At 34.2% G+C, this 24,728-nt stretch overlaps 1 protein-coding gene across 1 annotated transcript in view; it reads left to right on the forward strand.

The window, feature by feature from the left end:
- LOC142322647 (protein unc-93 homolog A) overlaps nucleotides 1–22,894 on the forward strand; it is a 30,838-nt gene extending 7,944 nt beyond the window's left edge. The window contains exons 3-6 of the mRNA XM_075361725.1: nucleotides 11,418–11,547; nucleotides 19,436–19,573; nucleotides 21,493–21,638; nucleotides 22,811–22,894. Coding sequence (XP_075217840.1) covers nucleotides 11,418–11,547; nucleotides 19,436–19,573; nucleotides 21,493–21,638; nucleotides 22,811–22,894 — 498 coding nt within the window. The remainder of the gene's footprint in view (nucleotides 1–11,417; nucleotides 11,548–19,435; nucleotides 19,574–21,492; nucleotides 21,639–22,810) is intronic.
- Nucleotides 22,895–24,728: the final 1,834 nt, after the last annotated feature.

The following is a 24,728-nucleotide window of genomic DNA, read 5'->3' on the forward strand; positions in this document are numbered from 1 at the left end:
CCTACAACATGACCGAATTACATTTAGAGGATACTTCTGCGAGAGATACGACTGCCTAGTAGACAGTAGGGAGAGTGGTGGAGTAGCGATTTTCATGAAGAATGGGGTGTCAGCTACAAGAATTCAACTAACCACTGTCATTCCTGCTGTTGCAGTAAAGGTAACTATCCCCTTCAAATTGCATATCTGCAATCTGTATCTCTCACCGAACACTGTGTTCAGTGCTTTAGACGTCTCAAATCTCCTTACACAAATACCATCTCCATCGTTAATAGTAGGAGACTTCAATGCCCATCATATTTCCTGGGGCTCAACCTTCTGCTCCACTCGAGGAAATATGATAAACAGATTGAGACAAGATTTTGACCTTTGCCTACTGAATAATGGATCACACACATTTATGTCCTTATCAACTGGTGCTGTATCTAACCTTGATCTTTCCATATGCTCACCGAATGTACTCCCTCATTTTAATTGGTCGATTTGTGATGACTATCACGGCAGTGATCATAGACCAATTATTATTAGTTTCGGTGTAGACTGCGAGATTAAAAGAATGCCACGGAGATGGATTGTTGAAAAGGCAGATTGGAACGGATACTGTAAAGCATTCCAATCTCAGTATGACGATGGAGCGAACATCCTCGACCAATATTCTTCTTTTACGTCCATGATACTTAAGAATGCCAACAGATATATCCCACAAACATCGGGTAATCCTAGACGTCCTTTCGTTCCATGGTGGAACGATGAATGCAAAATTGCTATTAGGAATCGACGGCAGGCACTACGTAAATTTAATCGTAGGCCCACAACAGAACATCTAAATTTATACCGCAGGGCTAGAGCGGTGTGCCGTCGAGTATTCTTGGACGCTAAGAGGAATTCATGGACGAAATACGTGAGCACTATCTCACGCACTACTTCCACGTCTACTGTATGGAAGAAAATTCGTGCAATCTTCGGATCACCGAAACAATCTATTCTTGGTCTTATTGATGAAGGAGAACTCCTTTCATCATCCTCGGAAGTGGCAAATAGTCTAGCAAAATCTTTCCGCTCGGTGTCTCTCACCTCATCATATAATAACGATTTTCAACGGTACAAGATACAAATGGAGGTGTTGTCGTTAAACATTGGTGATTCGGTTGGTGAATTAAACACTCCATTCGTATTTAAAGAATTGTTACATGCACTTAAAAATTCACGGGACACTTCCCCTGGACCGGACAACATTCGCCTTTCCATGCTTTCACACCTTCCTAATTCGGCACTACAACAACTTTTGAATATTTTCAACGGTTTATTCTCCGAACAAGTCTTCCCACCCGGCTGGTCAGAAGCATTTATTATACCAGTACTAAAACCTGGTAAAGACCAGAAGAACCCCTCAAGCTATCGCCCTATTTCATTAACAAGCGTTTTGTGTAAAATAATGGAGAGAATGGTAAACCGCAGACTTACATGGTACTTGGAGAAACATGGCTTTCTATCTCCAGAACAGTGTGGTTTTCGACAAGGACGATCTTCCATTGACCATTTAGTGTCACTAGAAACAGCCATACAAAACGCTTTCCTCAATCGGCAACACCTCGTCGCTATCTTCTTTGATATAAAAAAGGCGTATGATACAGCCTGGCGACGTGGTATTCTTAACACTCTCCAAAAATGGGGAATCAAGGGCAATATGCTTGCTTTTATCCGGGGATTCATAAATCACCGAACGGCTCGTGTTCGTGTAGATGATTCGCTCTCAGATAGTGTCATCTTGGAGAATGGAGTGCCCCAAGGTAGTGTATTAAGTGCCACCTTATTTTCTGTAGCCATAAATGATATTACCAAATGTGTTCAGGCTCCTGTCTCATGCTCTCTATTCGCTGACGACTTTGCTATCTACATTGCAAGCCGTTCGGCACCTACAGCAGAGAGACTACTGCAGAACACTATATATCACCTTGAAGCTTGGTCCAGGATTACTGGTTTCACATTTTCATCCGAAAAAACAAAATGTGTAGTTTTTTCTCGGCTACGAAACCCTTCTATTCCGCAAATTTTTCTGAACGGTGAGACTATTACTATCTCTAATTACGTTAAGTTTTTAGGTTTAATTTTTGATAGTCGTCTTACTTGGGTCAAACATTTAAAAGAATTGAAAACAAAATGTTCCAAAATTTTAGATATGATGCGAGTCCTTACTAACACCAAGTGGGGAGCCGATAGATCATGTATGATACATTTTTACTATTCCTTTGTTCGCTCCCGTTTAGATTACGGTTGTGTGGCCTACTCATCAGCTCGTCAAACCGTGCTTAAAATGCTGGATAGTGTACATCATGCATTCCTTCGGCTTGCTACAGGCGCGTTTAGATCAAGTCCTGTCGCAAGCTTACTTGTAGACTGTGGTGAACCATCACTTTGGGATAGACGAGACCAGCTCTTATTATCTTATTTTGCTCGTCTCAGAGGACAGCCAAATCACCCGGTTCTTGAGTCAGTCCTTAAAAATCCTAATCTAGGAAAGTATGAGGATCATCCACGTCGTACTGCACCTGTAGGTATCCGTACCTGGCGTCTGCTGCAGCATATAAATGTTGACACACCGTCACTCTTTCCTATGTACCCTTGCTCATATCCTCCATGGGGAATAAACCTCATAAATTTTAATTTTGACCTGACTACATGTAATAAACAATCAACACCATCTATCGTCTTTCAGCAGATGTTTCAGTGTGTTCTCTCCAAGATGAAACCAGACGCGGTTGTATACACTGATGGATCGAAACAAAACGATACGGTTGGGTGTGCTTTTGTTGTCAATGAGAGAACTTATATGTTTGGTCTCCCCAGTATTACGAGTGTGTTTACCGCTGAACTATATGCTATAAATAAGGCTCTAAACATCATTAACCCTAAATATAGAAAAATTCTTATTTGCAGTGACTCGTGTAGTGCTCTCCAAGCCTTAAAAAACTTTTACTCCAAACATCCTATCGTCATTGAAATTTACAACGCAATCGCTGAGTTGAATAATCGCAACACAGAATTAAGTTTTTGCTGGGTCCCTAGCCACGTAGGGATTCCAGGTAATGAACATGCGGATTCCGCTGCCAAAGAAGCATGTAACCAGCCTCCTTTCACCACCCGAGTTGCTACTTCTGATTTCATTAACTATGTAAAACAATTATTAAGAACAAGGTGGCAAGGTGATTGGACAGCTACTGTTGATAATAAACTCCGTCAGATTAAAGATTCTGTGTTACCATGGAACTCCTCATACAGAAAACCCCGGCGTGAGGAAGTAGTACTCTGTCGATTGCGGATAGGACACACGAGAGTCACACACGAGTACCTGTTTACAAGAGGACAACCACCTCTATGCGCACGATGCAACTGCCGCGTGACTGTGCGCCACATACTCGTGGACTGCATATGTTATGCGGCATTGCGTCGTAAATTTAAAATTCCTAGTAACATCCGTGGTATCTTGCGTGACGATAAGGAGGTTTTAAACCGCATGTTTATATTTTTACGTAGTATAGGGTTAATGCAAAAAATTTAATAAGTATGTATTCTTTAGTAATTGTATGTATTGTCCTATGTATTGTTTTTGTTATCCGAGTAGGGAGCCTTTTACACTCCCTATCGGATTTTTTTTGTTTTTTTTTTTGTTCGTTTTTTAAATTCGTCTGTGATATTAGTTGTAAGATTTTTGTGATATTAGTTTTAAGTTTTATCACCTTTTTTAGTTTTAAGTTTTATTTATTTTTAATGTGATAGATTTTAACGTAGTTTTAAGTTTTATTTATTTTTAATGTGATAGTTTTTAACATAGTTTTAAGTTACATATTAGTGTTTTTGTTATCCGAGAATGGGCCTTTTACACCCATTCCGGATTTTGTTTCTGTGATAGTAGTTTTAAGTTTTAATTTTATCTAAAAAACTTAAATTATTTTTATTTTTATTTATTTATCTATTTATTTATTTTCCGGGCGATGATAACGTTCAACCGTTTTTCGCCCTAAAAAAAAAAAAAAAAAAAAAAAAAAATCTGCGTTAGATAGTAGTTGACCTCACCGTGATTACGATTCAGCCAAAAGTCAATCCGTGGTATGAGACGGTGTGACCACCTGCCTTTCACGGCAACATCCCACTGTAGCTGCCAACGTGCGATGCTTTTCTGTCGCTCTTCTGTCTTGAGTTCTTCAGCACTCAGTAAGGTTGACGTCTTCCGATGGTAAAGGTTGCGTCGTTCTTCAGCTAGAACTCTAAGAGGCAGAGTTCCGGAAATGACACAAACTGCTTCCTCAGACACTGTGCGGAAAGCGCTTGCGACTCGTAATGCACTCATACGATATATCGGTCCCGCCTTTCTCCACGAATCTTGCGTCTCTAGTGCGTCAGCCCAAATAGATATTCCGTAAGTGAGCACCGATGTTACTACTGATGACAATAGTAGCCTTCTGCTCTGCTTTGGGCCTCCGACGTTCGGCATCAATCGTGCGAGACCAGCTCTCACTACTGACGCTTTCGTACAGACGTGTTCTACTTGCTGCTTGAAGTTGAGTCGGGCATCAAGCATCACTCCCAGATATCGTATATGAGGTTGTGATGTAATTTCTTGGTCACCGACTTTTAGCTTAATTGTTTCAACTTTTTTTCGGCTGGTAATAAGCACTGCTTCGGTCTTCTGCTTGGCCAGTTGAAGGTTAACTGTATCCATCCACTGGTTGATCTTCTCAAAAGTAATGTCAAACAGCTGTTGAATCTCGTCGAGGTGCTTGGCGACGATCACTGCGGCAACATCATCCGCATACGCTACCAGTTTGACACATCTTGGAAACTTCAATCTCAGGAGCCCGTCATACATAATATTCCACAAAAGTGGACCGAGAACAGAGCCCTGTGGCACACCACCGGTTATATCATACTCTTTCGGACCATTCTTTGTATCGTACTTCAGCACTCTATCTGTAAAATAGCTAATCACTAGTCTGCGAAGATATACTGGCACGTTTTTCTCGTCGAGAGCTTGCATGATGCAGTCCCAATTAGCGGAATTGAAAGCATTTCTGATGTCTAAGGCAGCAACCAGGCAGTACTTCTTCGTTCCACCCTTCCATCTAGTTCCTGCGATCGCCTCCTTGGCCGTATTGACAACCAGGTTGATCGCGTCCAGGGTTGATCGTCCTTTCCGGAATCCATACTGGTTATCTGCCAGGAGTGGGTCAACCACTGCATCTATTCGCTGATGGATGATACGCTCAAATATCTTACCCGCCGTATCTAGCATGCAGAGTGGTCTGTAAGATGACGGTTCTTCTGGCGGTTTCTTCCCTTTAGGTAACAGTACTAACCGTTGCTGTTTCCACTTACGAGGAAAAGTCCCCTCCTTGAGGCATGCGTTGTACGCGTCTAGAAATAATGCTAGTGCTGCCTTTATGATGGTTTTCAAGGCTATATTCGGGATTCCGTCCAATCCCGGCGCTTTATTATTTCCTACACGATTACAGGCCTCCAGCAACTCTTCTTCAGTGACAGGTGGAATGTCGTCTAGTTCGCCTGGCGTTAACTGATAATCGAGACTGTGTTGCTGTGGAAACAGCGCAGTGACGATTTTCTGAAGGAGCTGAGGACACGTAGGTGACGGCATTTGTTGTTTCTTCAGGTGGGTCATGACCACTTTATAAGGCCTGCCCCACACGTCTTTGTCCACCTCGTATATGAGCTCTTTCCAGCATCTTCCTTTGCTCTCTTTTATGGCCTTATTGAGTTCACGACGAGCTTTTTTATACTCTGAAATCAGCACTGCAGAGTTGGGTCGTTGATAGCCACGCTGAGATAATCTTCTTTTCCTATGACACTCTTTACGAAGGTTGCTGATGTGATCGTTCCACCAGTGTACCGCAGGTCTTGAATTGATAACACGTTTGCGAGGCATACTGGCATCACAAGCTTGTGTTACTCGCATCATCAGGGCCTTAGTATGTTCTTCTGCACATCCAGTCTCTATCGGATCACTATCGAGGGCTGTTATCAATACTTCTGGGTCTAGGGATTTCACCTTCCAACCAACGATGTTAGATGGCTTGTTAGGCCCTCTGAGTTTCTGGTCGTTAGACGTTTCCCAGAGTATAGCATGATGGTCACTGGCAGTGTAGATGTCTAGTACCTTCCAGTTGGAGTTACCTTTAGCAAGGCTGGCACTGACAAAAGTGAGGTCCACAATCGAGCTTGCGTCACCTTTGGTGTAGGTCGGCCTGTCACCACTGTTGAGCAAGACTACATCAAGTGTAGAAAAAGCTTCTAGTAGTTCTCTTCCTCGTGCATCAGTCTGCCTACTACCCCAGTCGACTGCCGAGGCGTTGAAGTCCCCGGCTATCGCCACTGGATGATGTTGCTTCGCGTCTTCGGTCAGGCGATCCAAGAAGTCAGTAAATTCAGCAATGGAGAGGCTAGGTGGTGCGTAGCAGCTGTAGAAGCGGATGCCATCTATTGATGCTGCTATGAAGCCGGCGCTGCCATTGTTGTCTACATTCTGGAAGGAGAGTTTACCACAGGACCAAATGACAGCTTTAGCGGTGATGTCTGTCTCCCATGGTTGCCCGGTGAGATGTTTATATGGCTCCGATAGAAACACAAGATCAACCTTCAATTCTCGTACTGTCTGCATGAGCAAATCATGCGCAGCTTCACAGTGATTAATGTTGAGCTGCAGTATCTTCATGTTCGTTTATTTGTCAGCTTCCGGAGTGTTTCCTGGAAGACCGGGCACCGACCAGCGCCAGACCGGTGAGCAGTATCCTGAGAACCAGGTTTTTCCGCACATAAAACACATTTCACCTTATTTGGGCATTGAGCAGCTTGATGACCTGTTTCCCCACATTTGATGCAAAGCCCAGATCGGTTGACCTCGCTTTTACATTGAACAGTAGTGTGTCCAAAGTGCCAGCACTTATAGCATCGTAGTGGAGTCTTCACTGTTCTGAGACGGCAATTCACCCAGCCAATTCGTATCTTGCCTCTCTCTCCGAGTATCTTCTGCACTGTTGCTGCTGGTAATCGTACCAAAGCAGTCTGTGTGCCTCTGTAGGCCGGACGAATTTTAATGACCTCTCCAGGTATTTCGTAGTCATCGCCAGCTGCCTCTTGTAAGGCCTTCTGGACATCGTTCTTGGTTGTTTCGTCGTCAATGTCCCGGATTTCGAGCTGTTCCTCTGGACCTTTACAGATGACGTCGGCTTCTTCTTTCAGGATGCTCCTTATTGTCTTCATTAGAGCTTGTCCTTTGTCTGTGCTCTTCCTGGAGAGCGTAATGAGCATGTTTCCATCATTCGTCTTTTGGACCTTGTCAACTACGTCCCGGGCCTGCTCTTGTGGAACGTCATTTTTAATCCGACGCAGTATCTCAGCATATTTCGCCTTCTCAACAGGTCGGATAATCAAGGCGTCCGGCCTGGTGAATTTTCGCGGTTTTTTCCGCTTAGGCTCCGGCCGAGATTTGTGCGCCGGTTCTTTTGGTAACCGTTCTTTGGCTTGCTTCCTCTTTTCCTTTTTAGACAAGACTGCCTGCCAAGCATTTTCTCGTTTCTTTTCGGTGTTCTGGACTGTCGTTTTCTGCAGCGGGCTGGGTTTTAAGTCCTTCCTTTTCTTGACTTTATTATCAGTGTCTGGAGAAGTTCTTTCTTTTCTCTTCCCAGACGCAGTAAGACTCTTTCCGTTGTCTTCCGAAACTAATCCTCCATTAGCTTCGGCTCCGGTTATCTTTGTCAACTGGGTCACGTCACTGCTTTGGCATTTTTGCTCTGGCATGGCACGCGGAGATGTTTGGGTAGTTGAAACCATCATCTGCGGTGCTTTGCTGGCTAACTTATATGCCGTAGCAATGGACTTAACCAGTTTTCTGATTTCATGATGCACGTTCTTCTTGTCTTCAATGAAATCAACAAGCTTCTCGATTTTGCCACCGAGCCGCTCCATCGGCGACTGTTGGCCAGTGACGGTCGGTAGTGAATTGATTCTCCCTCTTGGAATAACGGCGGGTGCGATGGGTTTTTCACCCACTGGATGAGCGTCACCCGACTCTCCTTCCACTTCCATTGACACGATTGTTGTACTCCCTGTAACATTTCCTGACAGCAAAGCCATGGGGTCTACTTTGCTGTGCAAACCAGCATCATCTAATTTTTGTCTGTTTTCGAAATTCTGCATACTTTAGTTTTAATTTTACCAGCGCATCGTACGGAGAGGAGCGGGTTGTCATAACTAGGAACGGGTGTACCCTCGGAGATAATACTCCTACCCCAGTTCCCTGAGGCCCAGTCGACACTTAGCCAGTCCCGGAATTCACGGACGGACTGGACTCACTCGGTGCGGTGAAGATTCCGATCTCTAACACTCACTGCGTACTTCCTGATCAAGGCCCGAAGTGGCTGGCTCCAGATCTACTGCTATAACTTACACGTCGGCAGAGCAAGCTCACATCAGTCATAAACTTGCATCGACAACAGACATCGACACAGTCACGAACACTCCCAGTGTGTTATAACAGCGAACAATCTTCTTCTTAGCAGGTCAGATGTTATGACCAACCCATTGTTGGGGAGTTTTGTACACGGGAGCTATTTTATTTCACCCCAACCCTATGCCCCCTAAGGGGCAGGGAGGGCTTCTCCAATCCACACGTGGAGACGCGCCTGTTAGCAGTTTCTCCTCTGCTACAGGTGTGTGTGTGTGTGTGTGTGTGTGTGTGTGTGTGTGTGTGTGTGTGTGTGTGTGTGTGTGTGTGTGTGTGTGTGTGTGTGTGTGTGTGTGTGTGTATGTGTGTGTATGTGTATGTGTAATGCCTTTTATGTTGTTTTTAATGTTTCTGCAATACATACATTGTTCTTTATTCGTTATATTTGCATCAAACTCAAAAAGAATTCTGTCTATCTTTAAATTCTACCTGTAAACCCAACCAACATAATACTTCAGTCAAATTAGTTACTAGGTGAGCAGCTTAAAAGTGAACTGAGTCGGCTTGAACTGCAGTTATTTGAATATCACTTTTAACCCTGTTACTGTTGCTGCTATACTGCTAGTGAAATTCTTGGTTGTGTTTGATATAACTCTCATCTATTGTTGTTAGTAGTAAACTGTTCATGCTTCAGTGCAGTTTAGTTCTTTGCAGTTTTACTTTTCTAAAATGCCATCAATCATGGAAAGAATCCTTATAGTGGAAGCTTATTTTTTTCTGAATCCTTTCAAGAAATGCATCAAATATTCATGGAAAAACTTTTCAAATGCCAGTATCCTATCAAAGAATACCATACACAATTTGGTTTAAAATTAGCATTCAACAAGGTCAGTTTCAAACACACAACCAAATAGGCAACCTTCTGTTATGACATCAGTGAGCATAGCCAATTCAAAGAAGAATTTCTACCAGTTTGAAAAATTTAGACTTAAATTATCACAACAAAGTGCTGTAAACACGCATTTTTCCTTTTTGTGACTGACTTCTCAAAAACTTTATAAATGGTCAGATAGACCCAATGTTGTATTTCATGTCAGACCAGGCCCAGTTTCATTTATCTGGGTATATTAATTCACAGCACCAGGTATTGGACAAGTGAAAATCCTCACTGGATACTTGAGTGTCCACTTCACGATGAGAAAATCATCGTACAGTGTACTGTTTTTTGTAATTGTGTAGTGGGGCCAGTATTTTTTGACCGGACTGTCAACACAGAAGTATGCCATACAGCTTTTGATGAATTCTACCCTCAGTTCAGATCATGAAAAAGAGTATGGCTTCTTCCAAGAAGATGGAGCAACGTTACTTCATATCAAATGATATACTAGCACTCAATCATGCAGCTTTTACAAAATACAAACTATCAGCAGAGGGTGGTACTCCTTCGCAGTCCCCAGTTTGTTTGGGGACATAAAAAAGGTGACAACAGCATTTTGCATCTGATGGCTCTCAATATGATCACACAAGCACAGAAGTGCATTGCTGCACAAGACACTCACTTCGAACATATTTTGTAGAAATATGTTAAATGTATAAACTTTTGCTAATGTAAATACAGATTTTAATTCAATTTATGTTTTCATTTTTTTCATTTCATTCATAAAATGTTTCAACTGTATTTAGTATACAGCAGTTCAATATTAAGTAGCTCACTCAATATATTTTTCCTTTCTTGAGCTCCTTTTTTTGGACTTTTCAGAAATTACTTTCATACTTCTAAGAGGAGGTGTTCATCAGTAATATAATATATGTACAATGAAGGACGGTGGAAGCGTCTATGTGACATACTCAGTGAATTTTATTCAGTTATGTAACAACTTAATAAAATACAAATCCACTGATTCTTCGGGATTTTATTCTGTATATCAAGATATACAGTAAACTCTCACTCTATTGGAATTCACATTTTAGAATGTACAGAGATTGTACTAACTATAATCAAGATTTCAAAAAATATTGTTTTACCTGAAAAGAACTAGAGTTTGATGAAATAAAGGATATTACAAAAATGTTCTCAGTTAAAAATAGGTTCTATCTTTGTAACTGAAACAAGCAACTATGAGCATGCATGAGTAAAGTATATTACACCTGCAGGAAAAAATAACTGCTCTGTTAATATTTTTTGTTCCAGTACATAGATATTTTTAAATTCATTATCAAAAGTTATTTAGGAAAGATATTTTATTGTACAAAATTGTAAAACACTGAATTTAAATTTATGTTTTCATTAATAAAATTTTTCATATATGAGTACATACTCATTTTATGAAAATAAATACTTGTATTATGTATATATATATTTATTTATTAATTTATTTATTTTTTCAAATAATTAATCAAAATATTGACCAATATGTTAATTAAATTCAAGAACAACAAATTCCACCAAACATAGTAACAGAAAAACCTAAAAAATTTGGTTAGTTTTTTTTTAGGTTTTTTGTTACTGTGATTGGTGGTTAAGTTGTATATATATATATATATATATATATATATATATATATATATATATACAATTGAAATTTTATCAAATTGAAATTATTTTGTTTGTATTTATATATGTAATATTTTTCTAATATATTTAATTTTATGTCATCTTTATTCATTTTGAAAAACTATATCAAAAAATCTGAAAACTATACATTAAATCATGCAAGATAAAAAGTTTATCGTTACAAAAAAAAGCAGTGTAATTGAAATGCATTTAGAAAATGGTAACATTATTAATTTTTCAAGAGAAAATGCACTTTAAACTTTTAAAAACAAGTAATATTGTTAATATTCATTATTCTGTAGTTTTAAAACTAATTTCTAATGTGGTAAAAATATGAAACTGTAAAATAAGAAAATTTACATGCTGTGTCAACATGATTTAACCAGAATAATTTCTATATTGTTACAGTCATATGTTGTTTGTGCTCTTGGTGTAGCAAATATTCCAATGGTCTTTTTAAGTCTTGGAATTTTACAATCTGTTGCTGGTTTTACCTTAAGCATGTTATTACAGCATATTCGGCGCTACATTGTTATAGGTAAGAAAAATTTATATTATAATGTTTTAACAATAATTTATCTAATGTACATGCAAAACTTTTTTATGCATTATGAAAGCAACTGGATACTTTTCATATTTTTTATTTATAAAATTAAATACAAGGGATTATTAAAAATAATTCTCAAACATAATTAGTGTAAATTTCACAAAATATATGTATTAGCAATTCTGTCTTTCAAAAATGGAATTTTAAAATTTACGTGGTTAAAATAATACATTCAATCATTATAAACATTTAATTAATTTAGTTAGCTCATTGCTCTATTCAGCTATGAACACAATTACAATTGCCCTCCTAATTTGACTTTAATCCAAGTACTCTAAAAAAAAAAATGATACTTCATTAGTTGATATAGAAGTCCAGTTTTATGAACAGAAAATACATAACTTTTTTTTGGTTTATGCTACACGCTGGGAATTTTGAAGTGAATCAGCCAAGCTTGTCCTAATATCTTGATCAGCTCTAATATTCATTTTCTTGTAAAGTTGTAATTGCAAAATACACTGCTTAATATAATTATTCTTGTATACTGATGTATAACATTTATTTTGAACATTTATTTACTATTATTTTTTTTTATTTTAAATAAATATCATTCAGTTAATGAAAGATTCAATGTGACGTTTTATGTTGAATTGTGCCAAAATTTCTGGTTGTCATATAACTTTAGTAATGGTTAAATGACAGTTTAATGAAGAAGAGATTATTTACTTTAGAAAGTAGTTGTCATTTGATATTCAACCACTTTTAAAATATTTGGTGAAAAAAAGTAAGGTGCTGATATTAGTAAAGCATGTAAGGGTAATTATAAAGCAAATTAAATAAACTCACAGGGTCATAATTTCATTAACTGTAAATACCCACTTGATCTTTAGTAATTTCTAGAATGCATATATTATTATAATGTAGAAAATTTTTCTGATAAAATTCTTATTAAGTTTGGAAAAAACTAGCATCTTTTATGATTATAATAATTATTTTTTTAAATCAATTTTTTCATGTAATACAGGATAAAAGTTTAGTTTTTACTCATGTAAAAAAACTAAACTTCAGACACATTTTTAAAATAAATCACCCTAAATTCGTTATCTTCAATATCTGTTTTACTATCAGTAAGATGTTGAAGTTAATCTAAATAGAGGTAGATTACTTCTACAAGAATTTTTTACTTATTAAATGAATAATATTGTTACAAATTTAAGGTTATTATTATAGCACTGTAAATTTGAACTATTCTTAGCCTCCACAGCCATTTCTTTTTTGAGCTGAACATACTAGTTACAGTTTATCATTTCATAATCAAAATGCCATGATTATGAACATATAGCAGCCTAATGACAGACTAATTACATAATGTGATTGTATAATTATTGCAGACAAATAATAGAATCTTGGTCCAGGTTTTCATATTATAATATTCTACTCACTTTGCATGATAGCCTGATGCCTATTCAAAACTTTGGTTGCATAATGTTGGTATCTCAGTAATTCTTCTGAACGTAACAAGCAAAGGTTTTTTCAAATAAAAAAAAAAACAAAAATTTAAAACAAAAATTCATAATTTATTTCTTGTGTTTATTATTAATGAAAAACAAGATTATGCTTCAAAAAATTTTACAAAAAATGTTACGTAAAATTTAAAACTAAATGGCAATTTCAATTGTTTCAGCAAAATCTATCTCAGCAGGAACTGCAACAAAAAAATACGTAAAAAAGTAAACTGGTAAAACACAAAACTTCTTTAAAACCGTAAAAAAACTAATAAAATAGGAAATAAAAAAGAAAGAATAATAAGAAACGATATCAATTTACAACAATACTGTTAAGCACCGTTTAGTTGTCAGCTAATATTTTTTATTATTATTTCTTTTAAATTTTTTCCATTTGCTTTTTTACATTTTGTTTTTATGTATACTTTATCCTCAGCATCTATTGATAATGAGTATTTAACTATCAAAATAACCACTTTTGTTTGATCTTAATTAAAGATTTCTGTAAACGGATTTTGAAATGTAATTTTATTTTGTATGTAATTTATAAAATTCTATATCATAATATTTCCTTCCCCATATCTTTATATAACAGTATTTGACATAATTATGAAAAGATACAGAATAATTTTCTTGATTTTATGTGATGAATTAAACATTTTTCTAAATTGTTCTGTGATTTTGGTTTTTACTATATTAATTTTTTCAGTACTGTATACCTTATTTTAGGTATACACATTTTAGGTATAAGCAGCAGTGCTTATATGAAATATTGTACATTGTCAAGTGGTATTCACTCGTTAGTCTAAGTTCGTATTTTGTTGTGGAACGTTCATTTAACGTTTTGTACATTTCGCAGTTAATTTTTTGAAATAGAAATTTTACATTATTGTTCTGTGCTCTTTAATATGTCTAAGCAACCTCAAAGTTCAATTTTAGAATTTTTTAGTTACAAGTCACATGCGAGTAGTGATTCTTGTAACGTTAATGAAAATTTCACGTTGCCCAATATTTCTTTGCTGCCACAACGAGATGATGCTGTCGCAAACATTCTTTCCGTAACTAGTTTCATGCCCTCCTGTGAAAACTCGGCTGGTATTAAATGTACATCAACATCACTCAATAATGTTGACGTGCCTGCTGAATCATTTAGAAGTTATATGTGTATTGTTCCCATTTCAGAGCTTCAACATCTTCAAATTCCAGTGAACCACACCCTTATGATATTGGTGTTTACGTAGGAAAAGATTTATCTAATGAAAAACACTGGTTGTCTTGGACAATATCTAGGATCCAAATCCAGGATTTGTTTTTCCAACAAAAGGAAAGAGAAATCTGCGATTTCAGTTTAAATAGCTTTACCACTGGAAGTGGCTTGCATATTCCGAATTTAGTGGAAAGAGTTTTTGTAAATTTTGTGTACTTTTTGCTCCGAGAAATGGTGTTGGTTCTGGCAAGCAACCCTTAGGTCAACTTTGTAGTGAAAAATTTTACAACTGGAAGGATGCCATCAAGCAATTTTCAGAACATGAAAAGTGTCTTTATCACAAAGAAAGTTTGGAGGTAGCCGGTACTTTGACCGAAATTTCATGTGGGAAGAAAAAGTCTATAGATGTGCTAATAGATACTGCAAAAACTCAAAAGAAACTGGAGAACAGGAACAAACTTATTCCTATTATTGAGAGTATTTTATTTAGCAGGAAATGTATCACTCTGCGAGGCCACAGGGATTCGGGACGAATAGAGGTCGAGGTCAATCAAGAACCAGAAGAAAATGATGGAAATTTGAGGGCACTTTTCGCTTTCGAATTAAGACTGATATTAAAAAATATGTTGACGTGTAGTGTTGGAAATACACAGTACACCAGTCCTAGAATACAGAATGAAATAATTAAAGTGTGGAATGACCTGATTGTTCAAAATCTCGTAAAAGAACTTTATGGCTCCAGTTGCTTCTCTATTCTCACTGATGAGACATCAGACATATCAAGCTTAGAACAATTATCACTGTATGTTCGTTATGTAGATAGAAAATTTCAATGTAAAGGAAAACTTTCTACAATTCGTACCATAATATGTTGTGACAGGAAAAGGAATCGCAATGGTGATATTGAACAAGTTGTGTTCATTAAATGTAAACATAAATAAGATTCGTGGTCAGGAGTATGACGGAGCTATGTCCATGTCAGGAAATTTAAACAAAGTCCAGGCACATGTAAAGGAAAAATTCCATCAGCTTTATATGTCCAGTGCTCAGCACACAGCCTCAACTTAGCTGTATCCAGTGCTTGTGAAGTAACTGCCATTAGAAACTGTATAGGTACAATATCGAGTCTGTGCAAGTTTCTTAATACTCATAAAAGGCAACATGTTTTAAAATTGGTGATAATTGAAATGGAAACTATAACTTCACACCATGAAAAACTCGTTCAAGTTTGCACAACACGTTGGTTAGAAAGAAATAATTCTGTGGCTGCAGTGATAGAATTGTATGACCCTATTAGTGCAACCCTTCAAAACATATCAGAATGGAATGACAAAGACTTGTTCTCACAAGCAAATTCACTTTTATGTGCTTTGACTGATAATCAATTTGCGATATCACTGTTTTGTATTCAAAGACTGTTTTCTTTAAGTCTCCCATTGTGTAAATTCCTGCAGAATTCAACTATTGACCTCATGGAAGCAGTAAACCTTGCTGAAGATATTAACAGTGAAATGAAATTTATATGCAAAAATGTTGATGAAGAATTTTCTAAACTTTTCATTTGTGCTTCTAAAGTCTTGAAATAGGTTGGAGTCCTCCATTCAAATCCCTGGCATGGCAGCGTGAGCAAAGAACCGTGCAAACTTGGGCTTATCATCAGTGACGACAGAACTTTACTTCCATGTCTCTACTTTTATTCCACTTCTGGATACCTTCATGAAGGTATCCAGAATTCTCATTTATTGAAACACAAGGAAATATTGAAAGGCTTTCAGTGTCTTTTACTTACAAACCCAGACCTTCTGCCCCTGCTGTCTCAAGTTTCTGCTTTCACTTCGCTCAGAGAATTCTACGCCAGCGACATAAAAAGCAATTGCCAAGAAGACCTGAATAATGAATTAAAATTGTAGTACAGAAAAATTGCATGTCTTGAGAAGGGAAACCAACCGAAAATGGCCATAGATGGGTTAATGTGCAGTCCCAACATAATGCCAAATATATTCACTTTGTTAGAAATACTAGCTGCACTCCCAGTGTTCACATGTGCAAATAAATGATGTTTCTCAACATTACGCCGTCTAAAAACATATTTATGTTTTTAGACGGCATAATTCTACTGGAAATACATGTTTGAATGGATAAGCACTGAACATAAATAAAAACTACACTCCATCTGCAGAAGATGTGTTAAATGAACTAATGAAAAAGAAATGTTGTTTGGACATTGTATTGTGAATGCTGAAATTTCTGAATGTAGGTACGTAATATATCGTAGGCTACGTACATTATAAGTGCTATATTAATACTCCAGTACTCTTTTTAAACATTGATCTTTCAAAACAATCATACATTGTAGTAGAGTATTGATTTGAACATTTGAGACAACTACATTCATTCTTTATTCAAATTCCTTCATAGAATGTAGATTCATCAGTACTAGTTTCATTCTTCAACCTTGGTACGTTCCATATTGACATGTGTTTAATTAAATTTATTTCATTATATTTGATTGCTTCCAAGGGTTTTATATGTTATGTAAAGTGTCTTACCTATCGTATACAAATAATCATTGACTAAAATACGTGACTATTGTGCAGCTGAAGTGTAATAATGACATGTGCCATTGGCACAAGCATTTTTATTATACAAAATGAAATAGATGTTAAAAGTTGTAAAAAAATGTTGTAGCATAAGGCTGTGAAAAATATATGTTGTAGAAGATTTTATTAAGGTATTTATGAATGTGTTACATTCGAACATTGTAAAATAAATATATTATATCTGTATTATTACTTTTGTTTTCATTCAAATGACTTCATATATGCTTTCATTGCCTGAGTTACCAGCATGCCCTGGAATCCATGTAAATGCACGTTGATGTCTCAATCATTATAACACATATAAAATGTACTGGATATTTGTGATAAGAGCGTCGTTAATGATTTTGTTCTTAATAGCAGTTTATGTGCCTAAGAGTCAGAACATATAAGACCACTTTCTTTGTAGAAATTTTCTGTAAAGTAGTTTGCTCTATAGAAATGAGCTGCACCATATTAACACTGGCCATATCTGGCGATCCAAGAATGAGATTCACCAATAACATATATAGTGCATCCAACACCATGATCAGTTTTAGAACAATCAGTATAAATTTTCATATAACCTTCATAACTACTGAGGATTGATGAAAATTCCTGTTGGATGATCACTGTTGGTATCTCTTTTATTTTTCGATAAGAGAATTGTAATGCATCTTATTAAAATATTTGGCTAAAGCCATTGAGGTATTTCTCTTGTAGAAATTCCTAATGTTTCAGGCAAAGCAATTTCATTTTTACTTGGTAGCTTATGGTACTATATTCCAGTTGGTCTGATATAGGTGGTGCAGTGTTCATATAAAGAAGCCAGTTGATCTTATCTTTCTTTCTTTTTCCTGTTTAGCCTCCGGTAACTACCGTTTAGATAATACTTCAGAGGATGAATGAGGATGATATGTATGAGTGTGAATGAAGTATAGTCTTGCACATTCACAGTTCGACCATACCTGAGATGTGTGGTTAACTGAAACCCGACCACCAAAGAACACTGATATCCACGATCTAGTATTCAAGTCCGTGTAAAAATAGCTGGCTTTACTAGGACTTGAATGCTGGAACTCTCGATTTCCAAATCAGCTGATTTGGGAAGACGCGTTCACCACTAGACCAACCCAGTGGGTCAGTTGATCTTACCTAAAGCCAATCCACCATACATAAAGCAGTTTATTGATTTTAGTTTACTCACACTTACTTGAACCTCACAGTTAGGATTGGTTTAGCACGTAGCTATTATGAAAGAGGTTTTGCCTAACCATCTGTTTCATCAGCTTAATCAAATGAACTTACAAAAATTTTTTTGGGTTCTAATTTGTCCAGTAAGTTTTAAGCTGATCAACATAAGCACCACTACAAGTAAATATAATGTTGCCTTACCACATTGAGTTTGATTTTTAGAAAAGTTTAGTTTAATTAACTTACAGAAAACAGAAGAATAACATTTTCTCCAAATCAGAAAATCGTAGTAATACTTAGAAAGTTTGTTAAAACGTAGTATAATATTTAGTTAATTAAGTTGTGAATACATCACAGTAATTAAGAATAAAATTTTTTGGTGTTTACTGGAAGCTGTTACTTAATTTATTTTAAATATTTATAAATTTTACATAATACTTTTAGTTTAGTATAATACTTCTTTATAGAAAAGTATAAAAAACTATGATTTTGTTTTAATAATTTAAATTTTGTTATAAAGTTAAAGTCAAAGTTTAATACTATAAAATGTCATATATTCTTGGCTAACTTGAGTTGTTTTACTAGTTACTTGAAAATGGGTAATGTAAAGCATAAACAAGGTGTTAGAAAATTTATAAAAATTTTGTTGATATTCAAGAAATATTGGTGTTTATAAAAACTTTAATTGTTTTCATTAAAATTTGATTCCACATAACTTTGATCATTTGGTTTCCACAGTTGAGTTTTTTATAACATTTATTATAAAAATATCCTGGGTCCTGGGCAAGATGGTAAACTACCCCTAGCTAACCTGATTGATGAAGGTCATCCTTTTTCACCACGTTCCACTTTTATTTATCTTTAAAAGCGTGAGTGTGATTTAAATTGTGTTTTTGATTTAGAATGTTACTTTGTCATTTTTTATGAGTTTGTATTGTTCAAGTTGCTCAAGCATGAAAAGGGTGTAACTAGACATACCTGAGCAAAACAAGATATAAAAAAATATATTATAAATAAATAAACACAATTAGATCAGAAACATATCATAAGGTATGAAGAACATACAAAAACCCAGTTTCAAACATAAACACCATATGATTTTATAATTGTCTCCTTAAAATAAAATATGCTGCAGTCAGTTTTAAAAACTTTTCAACAAGTGAAATTTTACATGAGGTTGATTAATAATTAAGACTGACTCCTGATGAAGCACATATGAGGAGGACAGGTACAATTATCCATCAGATGCTGTTAACAAATTTTTTCACTTGATACTAGAATTTTTTTTTTAAACTTCATTACAAGTTATGTTTTAATGAATAATGGTGTATTTACTAAATGTTACTACAATTCTTATTTATAAATATTTTGTAAATTTTAATTTACAAATGTTACAGTTATGGGATTTGTTTTTCACTCCTGCCTTTTACTGGTGCTCTTACTATGGAAGCCGACAGGTGATGATCCTGCGCTTTTTTACGTAATTGCTGCCGCATGGGGTGTCTGCAATGCTATATGGGATACATTAAGTTTTAGTAAGCAATATGACTTATATAATGCTAATTATTAATCAATTATTGATTTCGATTACATTAATATTAATTCTCTCAGTTACTGTTTTTCACTGAAACAACAAAAAGTTGATTGAGACAATAATTTCTAAGATGAACAGGACTATTAATATTTATATATATATATATATATATATATATATCAGTATTACACAATTACTTTCATTTTAATTGAACATTTTGCTTTATTTTATCTTGCTCATAGCTATCCATCTTCGATATGGGTAATTAACATAATTTTTATGATTTTCTCATTAAACTTTTTAAGTTTTCATGCTAAATCTCTGAAAGTAGCTTCTTGAGATGTAAAACAAAATTAAGTGCATGGAAACATATTAATTTAAATTTTTAAAGGTTTGACTGATGATTAACAAAGAGTGGTTTATTTGTAGTTATACTGAAACTACTATAACGTGCTACTTTGGAATCATAAAGGTGATGAAATGATAAAAATGACAAATCATTGAATTCATGAACAGAAAATATAGTTGCATATTTGATAAATATATAAATGTAAATTTAAATGCAAATGTTGGTAGTGTAGCCTAATTTTAATCTCGCAGAAAACATAAAATACCATACAATTATACTTTGTGTGTGGGTTTGTATGTTTTCAAGTGAAAACACAAAATATGAAAGTTTACTGCAAAAATGTTTAAAACATGTAAACATGTTAAGTGCATTAAAAAAACCTGTTCATAAATGTTTAAGATTTTTTCTTTTTGAAGATGTACATTATTTTCTTTTTCAATAATGAGCTCTTTCCATTTTTACGATAAAAAGACAAATTTCTCATTATACTAACTTTATTTATTTGGCTACTTTCTGGTAGTCTCTCATACCATCCAATGGATTTCATTTAATTCCTTACACATTAATCACATCCCAGGTGAAAATTACGCCTTATTTCCTCTGAACCTTTTGAAACTTTTTCTATTTTTACCATAAGCAATGATTTCAGTTTAACTTAAAATGTCATATCAGTTGTCAGTTGTATTTTTCTCTCATTCATTCTATTAAGTCTTTATCTGATTTGTTATCAGTCGCAGGTATATATCTGATATGAACCAATATAATTCTGTTTAAGTGTAATATGAAGTAATTGTTTTTGTAAATTACACCACAATTTGTTCCAACATGAACTCTGAAACTTTTGTAGAATATTATGTCATACCTGTAAGGTATTAATTAAAGATTTTTTGGTTGCATAATTAATCCAAAGTTCTTTTACCAGAGTTTCATTTTCAAAAAGTATTAAATGTTTCAAAAATAATCTTTTTTTAATGACACTTTGATCTATTAACCAAATCAAACAAGATAAGTATTAATAAACATCACCCACAAAACATTCGTATGAGTGATGTGAGATATATATCACATATATTATTATGCGATTCGTTTAATATATATATATATATATTAATAAATCAGTCGCCTTATAACAATAAAACAGAATTCACTAATTGAGAGATGTCTTTTGGTTCTTAGATCATCTCTCGAAAATCATGAGTTCCCTTTAATTACTCTATTAGGTAATTCATCTATTAATTTTGATATTGATAATAAAATAGGATGGACACAATATTTAAATTATTTTAAACAAAAGTTCAGACAAAATTGTTCAGTAAGTTTTTAGACTGCCCTCCTTAGCTTCATTATTAGATTTTGGAAAAAGCTTTTACATCAGTTGCCCCCTTTATCCACTATGTTATAAATTACATTGTTTAAAACTTGCCAGAGTTGATATTAAAAATAAAAGTTGCCAAGATTTTAAAAAAAGTTTAAGGATCAATCTCTCCTAAATATTCGAAGCTAACTACACTTTTTAACATCATAACTGATATTAAGGCTGATAATAATTTTTGTTGATTTTTTGTTTGTAGGTCTGGTGATTTCTGTTCATCCTGATTCATGGCAGGCACCTGTAGCACATAGTTATTTTTTTCGTTACTTGGGTTTAGCACTTGCTTTTGGTTTGCACGGTGCAGTATGCAACTGGCTCAAATTGTACGGCCTTGCTGGAGCTATGGTATTAAACTTCACTTCCTTTTTTTACTTATAAAAAATAATTGATATATTAATGATGTAAAAATATGTAACCAGGTGATAAATTATTACCAATTAGTGATAAAATATTAAAGTTCATTATTTATTATTTAAGATGTCTTTTATTTGAAGTTTGCCAGGAGAACAAAACTCATATGTGGCTAGTCTCCCGTGGTCAGCCCCAGTGAACAAATTCTCCCCGGTTGTAAGGATTGGAACAAAGCTAATAATTCCATCCATAGATAAAACAAAATAATTTTAACCTAAATAAATAATTACCCACCCGATAAATGAAACATACGCAGCAAGGGACATTTATCCAAGTTCTGCAATTAGTAGGGAGATACAAATTCTCTTGCTATACTCGTGTTCTGTTATTTGAAGTTTTAATATGAAGAGTTTGTGTATGTTAAGTTGAGTTATTAAAAAAATAAACAACACAGTGAAAGATTTTATTTTACCATATTGAAATGAGTGAAATAAAATTTTATTATTCCCTTGAAGGGTAATCATTCTATTTATGGTGATTTAACCTTACATTTCTTTTTAATTTTATTGCATATAATAGTATATGTTATTAATCAAAATAAGCTTAATTAATACAGTAATAATCGTCATTTATTAGCATAGAACATTTTATGATACTTATTTTATGTGAATAATTTATTAGTAATTTATTTTTAATACGCAAGTGTTAAAAACTGTACAAAAACATTTTATTAAAATTAAACTCGCATCGATTGATCTCTGTGATGGAATGGTAGTGTCCTTTGTGTTCCATCCAAAAATACAAAACTCTCCAGGTTCAAACTCTCGTCATCCATAACATTTTTAAACATTCTAAAACATTCCACACTACTTGCCACTAGTAAGTTCTGAATAAGTAAAGTCTGTAGAAATTTTACCAAAACCCAACCACCTAACTCCAGAAAAAAATGATGAAAAGATGGGAGTAGAGGACAAAGCAACCTTGCATCCTATTATTGCATTGCTAATTTAGATTTAAAAAACTATTTTGATGAAATAATTTCCTTTCTTTATTTATAGTTAACTAAATTAATATATTTTAAACTGATATAATTAACTTTTAAAATGAATGAAATATATTTTTTGGATAAGTGTGTTTTTTCTAAAAAAAAAAATTATTTTATATAGGTGCTTGCTGTAACACCATACACATGGCTTGAAATGCGACTGGATGCTCAAAGGAAGATGAAAGCTCAGTTATCTACTTTATGACCAACTTCCAGACTTCGCGCTTGATATCTAAAATGATACTTGCCTTGTCAGCGATATCTTAAAAAATGTATATGGAGAAGAAAAATGTATCATCTCAAAGAGAGTAAAAAGAATGAGTAAGCTGTAATTATACTTAATAAATATTAATTGATTTATTTTTTTTGTTAATAATGCTTTAATGATTTATAGTTTTGCTAACACAAGCAAACATGTAAGTTTGAACAGTAATTTTTTATAACAAGATTTCAATGCCTTTTTTCTTATATGTATAATTTCCAAGCTTTGTACTTTGATCAAATAATCCCAAATAGTATGTACTTAACATAGAATGTTGAAATGAAAATTTTTATATTTATCCTTATCATTCAATTGTTATTTAGTGATTAGTAGACCTTTTTAAAAGAATTGATATTTCCATATCCGGTGTAAACCTCCCACCTGCTGAGTTATTAGAACACCTCAAATTTAACATATAAACAAACATAATTTTAGCATTGAAAAATCTTTTATTCATCAGTATTGACCACTAACAAACTTTGTTTCAGAGCAGAAGAAGCATTCCATCTCTTCATCAACAACGTTGTTTTGTTCAGCAGTCTTAATTTTCAATAGAAAAATCATTAAGGTGAATGTTTTCAAATAATAAAGCACTAATTTTATAATTAGCAGGAATTTATTTCTCAGTTTAATCAATTTTTATAAACAGCCAAAATATACCAAAAAATTGCATTATCATAACATAGAAGATCTTTGTTAAAGATTTTGATTGCTAAATAACAAAGTTGAAATAGCGATCCATATATATCACATATACCTTGCTAAAAGTATAATAATTGAAACAATCAATTATTAACAGCAATAAGCAGGGAAACATGAAAACAACTGTACTCATGAGTAACCAGTACATGGTGCCTGGTATCAAATAAATTAACTTTCACAACAGTTAAGAAGTTAATCCAGAGATGAATTTTCCACAGTATAAACAGTTATAAAACAGGATTTTTATCATTTACCAATTTCTAGATTTGGACAAGTTGTTTATAAGTGAATGAAAAAATTTAATTCATTCAAAAACATTCAATCTACTTTACCTTTAATAACTCATTACATTTACATTCTAGGTACAGTCATTTCTCTATAATGTTTTTAAATTCTTTGTCCTTTCTATTTATTTTTTGTAACTACCTTTAATAACTCATTACATTTACATTCTAGGTACAGTCATTTCTCTATAATGTTTTTAAATTCTTTGTCCTTTCTATTTATTTTTTGGACAACATAATTTTGCTTCATTAATAATTAACAATTTAAATTTATTTTTTTTTATAACATGATGCTTTTGAAAATTTTGTTCTTAATTTATTTAAAAATTTATTACTGCATCATAGCAAATCTGATGATTGAGTTTTTATTAGTAAACAATAGCTAATAATGATGTTACAAGGTAAACTTGATCTTTACCACACAAAACAAACATCAGACTTTGTAAAAGAGTTTTTTTTTTAAATTATATTTATTTTTTTTATTTTTTTGGTAAGTATGATTCTACCATTCTACCGTGTCTGATGTATAACTTTTTTATCTCTTTCTAAAAAGAGAAATTCCTTATAACTGGGAAAGGAAATAACAATTTTTTTTAATTGTTAAGGTTAATTTAACAGTCTAACTGAGCTAAATTTTGATGAGGGTAAAGATAAAGGCCAATATTTTAATTTTTTTTTTTTTTCTAGTTTATATCAAAGTTGCAGAGTTTTATAATCAGAAAAAATATATATCTATATACTGAGAAAAAAGATCATAATCATAATTTTCTAAAAATTTAAATTAATATTTC

The sequence above is a fragment of the Lycorma delicatula genome, chromosome 4 (genome assembly GCF_047948215.1).
Source record: "Lycorma delicatula isolate Av1 chromosome 4, ASM4794821v1, whole genome shotgun sequence".
In the NCBI taxonomy this organism is placed as follows: Eukaryota; Metazoa; Arthropoda; class Insecta; order Hemiptera; family Fulgoridae; genus Lycorma; species Lycorma delicatula.